Source organism: Oncorhynchus mykiss, chromosome 2, assembly GCF_013265735.2.
Source record: "Oncorhynchus mykiss isolate Arlee chromosome 2, USDA_OmykA_1.1, whole genome shotgun sequence".
In the NCBI taxonomy this organism is placed as follows: Eukaryota; Metazoa; Chordata; class Actinopteri; order Salmoniformes; family Salmonidae; genus Oncorhynchus; species Oncorhynchus mykiss.
The window spans coordinates 9743546-9758127 of record NC_048566.1 but is presented as its reverse complement, the minus strand read 5'-3'; the positions used below and the strand labels follow the sequence as shown (position 1 = coordinate 9758127).

The following is a 14582-nucleotide window of genomic DNA, read 5'->3' as shown; positions in this document are numbered from 1 at the left end:
TTTAATGACAGCCTAGTGGATTAACTGCCTTGTTCAGGGGCAGAACAATAGATTTGTTTTTATCTTGTCAGCTCAGGGATTTGAACTTGCAACCTTTCAGTTACTGGTCCAACGCTTTAACCACTAGGCTAACACCCCTACTCTTACAATAAGTGCCATGGTTTTTTTTTTTATGACCACAGAGAGTCAGGACACCTGTTTTAATGTCCCAGCTGAAACGAGGCACCCTACACAGGTCAATAAATATCCCCTTCACTGCCCTGGGGCAGAGTGAAGAGTGCACGCTACTGGCCCTCCAACAGTAATACAAACTAAATTAAATGAGTTCTTGCTATAAAATCAATAAGGTTTTGTATGTTTTATTCTATATGTTTTTGGACAATTGGTTTGGTAATATTTGCCAGTAATATAAGTTTAGCATAAAACCAGTTTCTGAGAAGGCTGACGATAAATATGTATTGTGACAACAATGTCACACATTAATCTACAGAAGCTGTTAATCATATATTTCTATTTGTTTCCATAGCAATGCAGTAGAATATTACTTGTCTATTTTGTCAGAGGTCCATCAAATCTAGGATCAAAGTAAACAAATACTCCTCAGATGATAATTATACAGTAGAAATAAATCATGCTGCAATAAACACGTTATAGGTCGTATTCAGTGTCAATGCCCTCCATCGTGACTGGTGTAGGCCAACACAGGAGAAATAACGTTTCTTGTCCGAAAATGTCTTCAAGTACTTACATTTCCAAGTCAACAATAGGCTACAATAATAGAAGCAGGAAAGCATTTTCTCAAATGGGAGAATAGCCTACTGTAGTATGTCAATTGCACTCCAGAGTGTCACAGTTAGGCAATAGAAGTCCATCTCTCTCTGAACACTGAACATCCCATTCCTCAATCTTCCCATCCCTTTCTCAGTCTAACGCTATGTGGTTCCCATGCTGGGGAGAGGAGGAGGACAGGACGTTCATCATCACACTGTGAGCGATAGCTGTGACAGTCCCCGAGCCCTTGGAGCTATTCTGCATGCTGATGATGTTCCCACTGGTCTGCTCCAGCTCTGCCTCCGCCTTGCGGAAGAAGCCCCTCATGCTGGACTGGAAGTTGTTGGTGACGAAGCAGTAGACGATGGGGTCCATGCAGCTGTTCAGGCTGCTGAGGGTGACAGTGACGTGGTAGACAATGATGTGGTGGGGCATGTCGGGGTAGAAGTACACCAGCACCTGCCTGACGTGGAACGGGGTGAAGCAGATGGTGAAGATGACCAGGACAGTGGTGAGGAGCTGCACGGCCCGCACGCGCCTCTCTCTGCTCTGCTGCATCAGACTGGAGTTGGACAGGGCACACATGATGCGCACGGTGAACACCACAATGACGACCAAGGGGAGGAAGAACTCAAAGACGGTCAGGACGAAGAGCTTGGAGACGCAGCAGCCCGCGTGTCGGAACGCTGTGGTGAGGAAGGAGTAGGTGACCACGATAGCGAAGAGCCAGATGAAAATGCACACCCCCTTGGCCACGTTAGGGTTCCTCCACTTCCTAGAGGCCTCAGCCTGTACTATGGCCAGGTATCTGTCCACGCATATACTGGTGAGGAAGAGGATGCTGCAGTACATGTTGACAAAGTAGCTGAATATATGCACGTAGGAGCAGTTGAGGCACTTTCCCCCACTGTAATAGAGAATGATACGTGTGGGCAGGGAGAGGTTAACCAGTAGGTCTGTGACAGCCAGATTGATGGTGTAGATGACTGAGGTTGTCTTGGGCTTGGTGCGGAAGCAGAACACGTACAGGGCCAGGGTGTTGAGAACCATTCCCACCATGAAGATGAGTGTGTTGACCACCACCAGACAGATCCACAGGCTGTAGAAGTCATTGTAGAGACCCTCGTCTAGATGGGCCAGGCGGTGCATGTACGGCTCTCTGCTCACATTGGTGTTGCCGGCGGAGGTCGCCATGGGCATCACTGTTGAGGTTGAGTTATCCAGTGACATCCCAGTATAGGCAGGCTCCATGGTTCTGTGGTTGGCCCCGCGGCCTGAAAAAAACAACAAAAAAACAATATGGAGTTAAGTGGGTTCATTTTTCAGATCAACACAACTAGCCCACACCTATTTATCATGGCATTTTTAGTTGAGGAATTCTGAACCATACACTGAATATTCAGGAAAATATTATTGGAAATCTAAACATAAACTAATATCATAATCATGTTGTAATAATGTTTAGATGGTGTGATATTCTCTAAAGACTGAAGACTGCATCTACAAAACATTCATGAACAAAATATCAGCCCCCTGCTGACACAATTATATTCCAATCATTGTTGTTGTATTACTTGATGAGGTGATCCAAATAAATACTCTAACTTGATACTGGATGGGAAAAGTCTGTCGGACATTATACAGCCAATTCCATTGGATCATGCGGACGTCAGTGTGTATGCAGTCCAGGTCAGCATCCCAAATTGCACCCTATTCCTTATATAGTGCAGTAGTTTTGACCAAAATCCTGGCCAGAAGTAGTGCACTATATAGGGAATAGGGTGCAATTTGAGACACAACCCAGATAAAGTAACCATGTATGTTTGTGTGTACATATCAGGTAGGGAGATCTTTCCTGAGGATCTGGAGTCTCATGAGAACAGGCATCCTCTGTTACCTAAACACTTATTCAACTTTGACCTGGGCCCTGGACTCTAGCCACCAATGTCCCTACTTCTCCACCATCCACTCCCATTGTGGTACGGTCACAGTGTTTGTTTCTGTTGGCATCAACCCCATTAACGAGCCAATTACAAGGGCATCTGTGCTATTCCATTCATTTCAAGTGTTTATTTACCAACTAGAAATCCATTCGTTTTTCTCAGACATGGGAATCAGAGACGGGTGTAATTTATTTGTCTATTTAACAGTGAAGGTGGGCTTTTAGACAGAAAAATAAGCAAACGTATGCTACATAATATACACTAGCAATAGGAACAGGACTGACATAGGAAATGCAGCTGTATAGAGAATTGCAAATGATTCATATTATTCAGTTTTCCCGCCAAGTGAACTTCTTCAAAGAGAATCAGCACAGAGAGCAATAGAGAGTAGAACAGATGCTATGATTTCAAGATGTCAGACATAATTCTTGTGGGGCTTTTGGTATTTGCAGTGTCATCATAGTATATTATTATGCATTTCAGACCTCCTTTTTTTGAGATTGGGACCTTGTGAAATCAACCAACACAGAGTTATCTGATAACTTCCTTTAAAGGGATATCTGACACGCCTGCTCCAGCTCTCCCTCCCTGGTGCTCGAGGGCGCCAGGCTGCCCAGCGTTACGCACTCCTGCCACCATCATTACGCACACCTGCTTCTCTCGTCACGCGCATCAGCGATTCATTGGACTCACCTGGACTCAATCACCTGTGTTGTTACCTCATATCTGTCTGTTCTCTGCTTCTGCATTCATTGTTGTTTGTCTTTGTATTACCTGGTTCTGACGCTGCTCCTGTCCTGTTCCATCTCTGTGCAGAATGAAATGTTCACTCCCCCTACCTGTTTCTCTACTCCAGCATCGGTTCTTACAGATATCATGCAATAAATATTACTTTTAAACAAACCCACCTATTTCAACATCTGACCTCTCTACAAGGTTAAAAGTGAGTCTAAATTAGTGTCATTGTATACAAGACAATACGTTGTAGACAATCCCCTGTCTTAAGTACCTGTTGTGAAGAGCTACTTAGTCTCACTTTGTATAACACCAAGTAGACCGTAGTGCGTTTGGAATAGTCGGACACAACACACACAACACACACACAGATAGATGGCCTCTGTATCCTCAATCCCCTTCCCACAGCCTGCAATGAACCATATTAGGGCAGAGAGAAGAGGCGAGGGACTGGCAAAGCAGGGAGATCGTGGGGAAGTCAACTGAGTGGAAAGGAATAGAAACAGCCAGGCTGCTCAGGCGTGTTAACTTAGAGCAGAAACTGACTGATCACACTGGCATCTGGAATTCTTTAAAGACATTCTCACCAGCTATGTGTTGTACACTGAGTATACAACACACCCCTCCCCTTTTGCCCTCAGGAACGCCTCGATTCGTTGGGGCATGGACTCTACAATGTGTCAAATACATTCCACAGGGACGCTGGCCCATGTTGACTCCAATGCTTCCCACAGTTGTGTTAAGTTGGCTGGATGTCCTTTGGGTGGTGGACCATTCTTGATACACACAGGAAACTGTTGAGCATGAAAAACCCAGCAGCGTTACAGTTCTTGAAACAAACCGGTGTGCCTGCCACCTACTACCATACCCTGTTCAAAGGCACTTAAATATTTTATCTTGTGTATACAGTTGCCCATTCACCTTCTGAATGGCACACATACACAATCCATGTCTCAATTGTCTCGTGGCTTAAAAATCCTTCTTTAACCTGTCTCCTCCCCTTCATCCACACTGATTGAAGTGGATTTAATAAGTGACATCAATAAGGGATCATAGCTTTCATCTAGATTCACCTGGTCAGTCTGTGTCAGGGAAAGACCAGGGGTTCTGAATGTTTTGTATTCTCAGTGTATACGGTGCCTTCGGAAAGTATTCAGACCCCTTGACTTTTTCCAAATGTTATGTTACAACCTAATTCTAAAATGGATTTTAAAAAAAATCCCTCATCAATCTACACACAATGCCCCATAATGACAAAGCAAAAACAGTTTTTTGAAAATCTATTAAAAATAGCAAAACTGAAATATCACATTTACATAACTATTCAGACCCTTTACTCAGTACTTTGTTCAAGCACCTTTGGCAGTGATTACAGCCTGAAGGATTCTTGGGTATGATGCTACAAGCTTGGCACATCTGTATTTGATCTCTGCAGATCCTCTCAAGCTCTGTCAGGTTGGATGGGGAGCGTCGCTGCATATATATTTTCAGGTCTCCAGAGATGTTCGATTGGGTTCAAGTCCGGGCTCTGGCTGGGCCACTTAAGGACATTCAGAGGCTTGTCCCGAAGCCACTTCTGTGTTGTCTTGGCTGGGTGCTTAGGGTCGTTGTCCTGTTGGAAGGTGAACCTTCGCCCCAGTCTGAGTTCCTGAGCGCTCTGGAGCAGGTTTTCATCAAGGATCCTTCTATACTTTGCTCCGTTCATCTTTCCCTCGATCCTGACTAATCTCCCTGCAGCTGAAAAACATCCCCACAGCATGATGCTGCCACCACCATGCTTCACCGTAAGGATGATGCCAGGTTTCCTCCAGACGTGACGTTTGGCATTCAGGCCAAAGAGTTCCATATTGGTTTCATCAGACCAGAGAATCTTGTTTTTCATGGTCTGAGAGTCTTTTTTTAAAATTGTTTTTTATTTATCCGTTATTTTACCAGGTAAGTTGACTGAGAACACATTCTCATTTACAGCAACGACCTGGGGAATAGTTACAGGGGAGAGGAGGGGGATGAATGAGTTTGCCTTTTGGCAAACTCCAAGTGGGCTGTCATGTGCCCTTTACTGAAGAGTGGCTTCCGTCTGGCCACTCTACCATAAAGGCTTGCTTGGTGGAGTGCTGCAGAAATGGTTGTCCTTCTGGAAGGTTCTCCCATCTCTACAGAACTCTGGAGCTCTATCAGAGTGACCATCGGGTTCTTGGTCACCTCCCTGACCAAGGCCCTTCTCCACCGATTGCTTAGTTTGGCCGGGCGGCCAGCTCTAGAAAGAGTCTTGGAGGTTCCAAACTTCCATTTAAAAATGATGGAGGCCACTGTGTTCTTAGGGACCTTCAATGCTGCAGAATTAGATTTGTGCCTCGACACAATCCTGTCTCAAAGCTCTACGGACAATTCCTTCGACCTCATGGCTTAGTTTTTGCTCTGACATGCACTGTCAACTGTGGGACCTTATATAAACAGATGTATGCCTTTCCAAATCATGTCCAATCAATTGAATTTACCACAGCTGGACTCCAATCAAGTTGTAGACACATCTTAAGGATGATCAATGGAAACAGGATGCATCTGAGCTCAATTTCTAGTCTCATAGCAAAGGGTCTGAATACTTATGTAAATAAGATATTTCTAGTTTTCATTATTAATATATTTTCGTACATTTAAATAAATCAGTTTTTGCTTTGTCATTATGGGGTATTGTGTGTAGATTGATTTGGCAAAACATTTATTTAATCTATTTTAGAATAAGGCTAAAACGTAACAAAATGTGGAAAAAGTCAAGGGGTCTGAATAGTTTCCAATTGCACTGTATATATATGCATCATAGCGAGATAATATTTGACTACTACATTTACATTGAAGAACAATTTAGAACATCCAAGCTAATGAGTATAACATGCTCAGTTGAGGGCATAATTAAATGAATAATGTAATTTGTCAAAAGCAACGAGAGCACTGTGGCCACAGGCTGCCTACAGCACATTGTAAAGAGACATGCAAAAAATACATGGGATTGCATGACTATTTTAATTTCAATATCCCTGCATATTATCCAGTCCACAAGGCCAAGTTAATCATCATTAGTAGTAATATGTGTTACAGAGTGTAATTTACAGGAAATGTGATATCAAACAGCTCTCTGAGGAGATTACAGAGATAAATTGTTTCTTGCTCTGCCAGTTACTACACATTCATTGACAAACTTCTGCTGACAATTGTCTCACACTGTGTTTCCAGCCTCAGCAGCAACTCCCAAGTTGATCAACCACAAACATAATAGTGATGTATTGTTGCTATTTAAAAAACAATCAATAGTCAAATCAAAAACAACATATATATATATAGATATTTCACCTCAAAGTGACACAAACAGACATGTTTTAAATGTAACCTTTATTTAACTAGGCAAGTCAGTTAAGAACAAATTCTTATTTACAGTGACGGCCTACCAGGGAACAGTGGGTTAACTGCCTTGTTCAGGAGCAGAATGACAGATTTTTACCTTATCGGCCTACCAGGGAACAGTGGGTTAACTGCCTTGTTCAGGGGCAGAAGGACAGATTTTTACCTTGTCGGCCTACCAGGGAACAGTGGGTTAACTGCCTTGTTCAGGGGCAGAAGGACAGATTTTTACCTTGTCGGCCTACCAGGGAACAGTGGGTTAACTGCCTTGTTCAGGGGCAGAATGACAGATTTTTACCTTGTCGGCCTACCAGGGAACAGTGGGTTAACTGCCTTGTTCAGGGGCAGAATGACAGATTTTTACCTTGTCAGCTCAGGGATTCCATCCAGCAATCTTTCGGTTACTGGCCCAACGCTCTAACCACTAGGCTACCTGTCGCCCCAAGGCCTATAGTAGATACAGTAGATATGTCTACAAACAACCATTTTTATTAAAGTGACAACATTGATTCAACCAGTGTTACCCAGTGGCAAGGACATAAGTAATGATTAAGTTATGATAGTGACTTTTTAACTTAAAGGAACAGTGCTGTTAATTAAACCGGATTTTCCTGTTTTAAATAATAATATTTCAACACAGTGACCTTTTTATGCGAGTATGCACAATATAATATATATATAGAATTTTCCTTTTCCTACACCCACATGATCAGACTGATCATTTCTATGGCCACAAGAGGCTCAGGGAACTAAATGATAAAACATATATTTTGTAATTATTTTATTAAATAAACACGCAGGGACTTATTAGACATACAGTAATGATTAAAAAATACAATTAAAAAGACTGCAGGGGGGCTTTAAAAGTTTAAAGGATGTCATGTCCTGATATAGAGACAGCAAACCAAGTTCAGTCAGGGATCCCAACAGATCAGAAAAACCTTGTGCAAATAAATATCCCTGTGTGAGTTCTGAACATGTCTTGTTTCAGGCAGGATGTAGAATCACATGGGTGAAATCCCACGATGTAGCCCTAATCTACATAAACACCATATAAGGCAATAGCCTCTAACCATTTAAGTGTCACTAACAAGCAGAGTTTGTTACATAAAGTGAATCTTACTAAGTGTTGTAAAAAACATCCATCATCATCAGTCAACAATATTGCACTGATACGTCTCAGTCAGAAAGAACTCACATCTTTTCCAAGAAGGAATAAATAAACAAAGAAAAACAATCGTCCCTACTTACCTCAACGCCTAGAGACGAGTGAGGAGATCAATAAATCTGTTGGCCAGTTTGAGGTTACGTCTTGGTCCCCTTGAGGTTAGTAGAGAGACCAGGGCCTCCTCAGTCCAGAACCTCACTGCCCCTAAGGCTTCCTAGTTTATGCCTCTACTGTGTCAACGCCTCATTTCACTGTTTACCTCTGGTCCTCTGCTCCCCAGCATACGGCTCTGCACTCTTCCCATATCTAAACATTTAAAAGGAAACCCCACAGTTCTGTCTCTCTGTGCCTTAGCCTCCCTGTCTGCTCTTCCGCTCAGCATCACACTAACTAATCCGGTCCCCGGTCTTTTAGCTGAGGATACTTAGAGAGGAAGTCTTCCTAAGTTTACATGAACTGTGACATCACTAAACAAGGACTCTCTGTACCACAGACTGTTTCCTAAATGGCACCCTGTTCCATTTATAGTGCGCTACTTTTGACCAGGGGGCACTATAGTGTGCTATAAAGGGAATAGGGTGCCATTTGGGAAGCGAATACAGTCTTGTGGAATATCCCGGAATTTATTCCTGTGAGACTGAAAAAAAAGTAACTGGAAATTGGTAAGTCTTTTTCACAAAAGCTGATTTCAGAGGTTTCATACAAATGAGAAAAATCAAGTGGCATCCTCCTATAACAGCCATGAGGCACATATGACTACATTTCAACTCAAGATCTGGGATCTCTTTAAAACACACATTCCATTATTTACATCAATACAAACATTAAGTTAGCAAGGAAAACCAAAGTGAATCATAACAAAGATCATTTGAAGTGAGAAGTTAGTTTGATGATTCCACTTGACACTTCTAGACTGGAAAACATCATTTCAGTACAGTACCACTCAGGGACAGACTGGGGAACACCAGAAAAAGCCCAATTCAGACAGGCCCACCGGGCTAAAGATGGACGACCCATCTGGCATTTGCCAGAACTGTCCTATGGCCAGTCTGTCTCTGGTACCAGCTAAGTAATGACCCATGAGTGAACCTCTTCTAGACACATTCATCTTCCAGAATGAGTCTCAACCTTTTCCACATTTCCTGTTAGGGACCTAATTTCTCTTGCACTGTCAGTACTCTGTTATCACACAAAAAGTATTGATGTTCAGCAGAATGAGCTGAAAAGTATATTGCTGTGAGCTGTGCTGACTCATTTTGAGGTATCAAACCAGTTGCATTATTGAAACGGTCAAAATAATGTATTTACTAAAGTATTATGTAACAACATGCTAATACAACTCTGTTACTGGTTTAATTACAGTGTTATTACACAGGTAAAATAGCAACACAAGTGTTACCTATCTTCCCAGGGTGTTTACTATGAACTGTCTGTGGGCATTGGAGATCACCAGCCTAATACAGTCCTAGTCAACTCTTCTCGTCCCAGCCCCCTAAACATTGTGTCACCATGACAAAGCCCAGGGAGCTGTGTTTCATTGAATGGTCCCTCCTGAAAATGAGCAGGAACCAAACACAGCACATCGCCCCCCACTACCAAAAAAGGACCCCTACTCTGCTGGACCTGAGTTAAGGTGTACATACTGGACTGGATCTACAGACCTGAGTTAAGGTGTATATACTGGACTGGATCTACAGACCTGAGTTAAGGTATACATACTGGACTGGATCTACAGACCTGAGTTAAGGTATACATACTGGACTGGATCTACAGACCTGAGTTAAGGTATACATACTGGACTGGATCTACAGACCTGAGTTAAGGTGTATATACTGGACTGGATCTACAGACCTGAGTTAAGGTATACATACTGGACTGGATCTACAGACCTGAGTTAAGGTATACATACTGGACTGGATCTACAGACCTGAGTTAAGGTGTACATACTGGACTGGATCTACAGACCTGAGTTAAGGTGTATATACTGGACTGGATCTACAGACCTGAGTTAAGGTATACATACTGGACTGGATCTACAGACCTGAGTTAAGGTATACATACTGGACTGGATCTACAGACCTGAGTTAAGGTGTATATACTGGACTGGAGCTACAGACCTGAGTTAAGGTATACATACTGGACTGGATCTACAGACCTGAGTTAAGGTATACATACTGGACTGGATCTACAGACCTGAGTTAAGGTGTATATACTGGACTGGATCTACAGACCTGAGTTAAGGTATACATACTGGACTGGATCTACAGACCTGAGTTAAGGTATACATACTGGACTGGATCTATAGACCTGAGTTAAGGTATACATACTGGACTGGATCTACAGACCTGAGTTAAGGTATACATACTGGACTGGATCTACAGACCTGAGTTAAGGTGTACATACTGGACTGGATCTACAGACCTGAGTTAAGGTGTATATACTGGACTGGATCTACAGACCTGAGTTAAGGTATACATACTGGACTGGATCTACAGACCTGAGTTAAGGTATACATACTGGACTGGATCTACAGACCTGAGTTAAGGTGTACATACTGGACTGGATCTACAGACCTGAGTTAAGGTGTATATACTGGACTGGATCTACAGACCTGAGTTAAGGTGTATATACTGGACTGGATCTACAGACCTGAGTTAAGGTATACATACTGGACTGGATCTACAGACCTGAGTTAAGGTGTATATACTGGACTGGATCTACAGACCTGAGTTAAGGTATACATACTGGACTGGATCTACAGACCTGAGTTAAGGTGTATATACTGGACTGGATCTACAGACCTGAGTTAAGGTGTATATACTGGACTGGATCTAAAGCAGGCAACTCTACTTCTGACATGGAATTAGAACTCTGTTGCCTGCAATGTCCAAGAGACACTGGTTGAATGTTTGTTTCATTCCAGTCCAAGTGGTTCGGACTGGACATCATGAATTGAACGTTTGAGGACATTCTAAGCGTTGTTTAGACAGACCCTTCGCTGCAGGATGACTTCATATTCATGTAGGCTCCTGTGATCTTTCAATAAACTAAGTAAGTGATGGGAGAACGGTAAAACAAACTCGTACATTAAACATCTCATACCACACCAGTGAGACAGACTGTTGGGCTGTAGGGCGAGTATGGAGGCAGTTGTATCTTCTGGTGCTGGATCAAAATGAACCCCAAGGGCCCTAGAAGCAATACCTTAACATTAGGCAACAAGTGTCATGGTTAACTGAACAGTTGTGAAACTGGTTGAGGTCAGAAAATAAATATGTAATTTTGGCATTTATATGAACTAAGGGGGTAGAGACAATTTCCACATGTCATTAATCATCTCAGTCATTAACCCACTTGAAACCAGGAGGGACTTTCACTCAATGGAAACGTCCTGTTATAGAAAACCATGTGAAAAGATGAAGGACAACTGGGTATCATCCCATTGAACCCATTGCACAAAAAAATGACAATGGAAAAATACTCCATCTTCTTCTTCTGCCTATGTCAGTTCAGACCCAGTCGGAGGGTTCTGCTTTCTGTCAGAGCTAGAGTTGCAAAATTCTGGGAACTTTCAATAAATTCCCTGGTTTTCCCGAAAACCCAGTTAGAGGATTTCTGAAATCAGGAGGGAATAATCAATAAATTCCCTGGTTTTCCCGAAAACCCAGTTAGAGGATTTCTGAAATCAGGAGGGAATAATCAATAAATTCCCTGGTTTTCCCGAAAACCCAGTTAGAGGATTTCTGAAATCAGGAGGGAATCAAGAAATTCAGAATCTTCCAACTAGGTATTCTGGACAATCTGGGAATTTATTCTTCGTTACCGGAATTGTGCAACCCTAAGAGCGATGCTGTAAAAGCTACAGGCTGCAAAGACAACTTTAAAATGCGTGTGGATATTCTCCTCCAGGCTGCTGTGTGCGCCGTGCAGAGGAAGTGAGTGAATTAAAACACAAAAGATGACAGTAATGTAAGTAAACACACCTCCCCTGCATTACTCACACACATTAGAGCTGCTCCCAAATGGCACCCAATCCCTATATACTGTAGTACTCTGACACCATACTCCCTACTGTATATAGTGCACTACATTTGACCACTACCCATAGGGCTCTGGTCAAATTTAGTGCACTACATAGGGAATAGGGTGCCATTTGGGACAATACCCTCCAGCTGAACCAATGGGAACCATATGATATACAGGACAGATGATTTCTGGTGCTGCTGAATGGGAGAGGAAGATTAAAGTCTGAGGAGCTTCAGGATGTTATCAGGACCTTTCTAACAGCTTGTCTAAAGGGGGTCTGTTTCATTTGCCAGGGATTAAGTAAGGGGGATGTTGGTGTTGTAGGCTGAAGTTGGCAAATATTCAAGGTTGATCACAGCCATCATCTCTGAATAGACTGAGAAACAGAACAAGGTTGAACACAGCCATCATTTCTGAATAGACTGAGTAACAGAACAAGGTTGAACACACAGCCATCGTCTCTGAATAGACTGAGTAACAGAACCAGGTTGAACACAGTCATAATTTCTGAATAGACTGAGTAACAGAACAAGGTTGAACACAGCCATCATCTCTGAATAGACTGAGTAACAGAACAAGGTGGAACACAGGCATCATCTCTGAAAAGACTGAGTAACAGAACAAGGTGGAACACAGGCATCACCTCTGAATAGCACAGAGTTATAGAACAAGGTCTTAATATAGGCCTACTGTATATAATGTTCATTTGGCTTATATTTCACACACCACACACAGACACGGGTACTGTAGACGTAAACGCACGCACGCTCTCTTTCTTTTGCTATCTCCATCTCCCCACCGTTCTTCTTGAGAGAAGACACAAACTGACTCCAAACTTCAGTTCATTGCAATCAGGGATTACAATCTCCTGTCTCGCTCCACTTCCCTAAACAACTGATAACGACGGTGCCAAATATGATTTAGCAGCCAGCCGCTGAGGCTTGGCGTCAGACAGCTGCAGGGTAATCACTAATGTGAATAATTAGAGACGTTGTGTGAGTCCCAAAAATGGAACCCTACTCCCTATATAGTGCTGGTCAAAAAGTGAGCTATATAGGGAATAGGATGCCATGTGGGAGGCAGCTGTTGTCGTCACCCCTTCCCACGTCCCCACGTCTCCTCTCCTCTGCATTCACAGAGACATGTCTCTAGGGCCCTTAGTCACTAAATTAATAAACATACACTACCGGTCAAACGTTTTATAACATCTACTCATTCAAGAGTTTTTCTTTATTTTTACTATTTTCTACATTGTAGAATAATAGTGAAGACATTAAAACTATGAAGTAACACACATGGAATCATGTAGAAACCAAAAAAGTGTTAAACAAAATCAAAATATATTTGATATTTTAGATTCTTCAAAGTAGCTACCCTTCGCCTTGACAGCTTTGCACACTCTTGGCATTCTCTCAACCAGCTTCATGAGGTAGTCTCCTGGAATGAATTTCAATTAACAGGCGTGCCTTCTAAAATGTTCATTTGTGGAATTTCTTTCCTTTCTTTCATTCTTGAGACAATCAGTTGTGTTGTGACAAGGTAGGGGGGTATACAGAAGATAGCCCTATTTGGTAAAAGATCAAGTCCATATTATGGCAAGAACAGCTCAAAAAGCAAAGAGAAACAACAGTCCATCATTACTTTAAGACATGAAGAACAGTCAATATGGAACATTTCAAGAACTTTTCTCAACATCAACTGTTCAGAGGAGACTGTGTGAATCAGGCCTTCATGGTCGAAATCCTGCAAAGAAACCACTACCAAAGGACACCAATAAGAAGAAGAGACTTGCTTGGGCCAAGAAACACAAGCAACGGACATTAGACCGGTGGAAATGTGTCCTTTGGTCTGGAGTCCAAATTGGAGATTTTTGGTCCTAACCTCCGTGTCTTTGTGAGACGCGGTGTGGGTGAACGGATGATCTCTGCATGTGTATTTCCCCACATACAGCATGGAGGAGGAGGTGTGATGGTGTGGGGGTGCTTTGCTGGTGACACTGTCTGTGATTTATTTAGAACTCAAGGCACACTTAACCAGCATGGCTACCACAGCATTCTGCAGTGATACGCCATCACATCTGGTTTGGGCTTAGCGGAACTATCATTTGATTTTCAACAGAACAATGACCCAAAACACACCCCCAGGCTGTGTAAGGGCTATTTTACCAATAAGGAGAGTGATGAGGGCTACATCAGATGACCTGGCCTCCACAATCCACCGACCTCAACCAAATTGAGATGGTTTGGGATGAGTCGGACCTGGAAAAGCAGCCAACAAGTGCTCAGCATATGTGGGAACTCCTTCAAGAGGGTTGGAAAAGCAATCCAGGTGAAGCTGGTTAAGAGAATGCCAAGAGCATGCAAAGATGTCATCAAGGGAAAGAATCTCAAATATAAAATATATTTTAATTTGTTTAACACTTTTAAGACTTTTTTGGTTACTACATGATTCCATATGTGTTATTTCATAGTTTTGATATCTTCACTATTATTCTACAATGTAGAAAATAGTAAAATAAAGAAAAACCCTTGAATGAGTAGGTG

At 42.5% G+C, this 14582-nt stretch overlaps 1 protein-coding gene across 1 annotated transcript; it reads right to left on the bottom strand.

The window, feature by feature from the left end:
- Nucleotides 1–226: 226 nt before the first annotated feature.
- Nucleotides 227–13262, bottom strand: LOC110520736 (G-protein coupled receptor 20-like). Its single transcript, XM_036937390.1, has 2 exons — nucleotides 8097–13262; nucleotides 227–2045 (listed from the first exon to the last, which is right to left on the bottom strand). The coding sequence occupies exon 2, from the start codon at nucleotides 2020–2022 to the stop codon at nucleotides 922–924; it is 1101 nt and encodes a 366-aa protein (XP_036793285.1). The 5' UTR covers nucleotides 2023–2045; nucleotides 8097–13262; the 3' UTR covers nucleotides 227–921.
- Nucleotides 13263–14582: the final 1320 nt, after the last annotated feature.

What these genes read in the sequence shown, in the direction of transcription:
- LOC110520736 (XM_036937390.1), bottom strand. Translation starts at nt 2,022, where the DNA reads ATGGAGCCTGCCTATACTGGGATGTCACTGGATAACTCAACCTCAACA.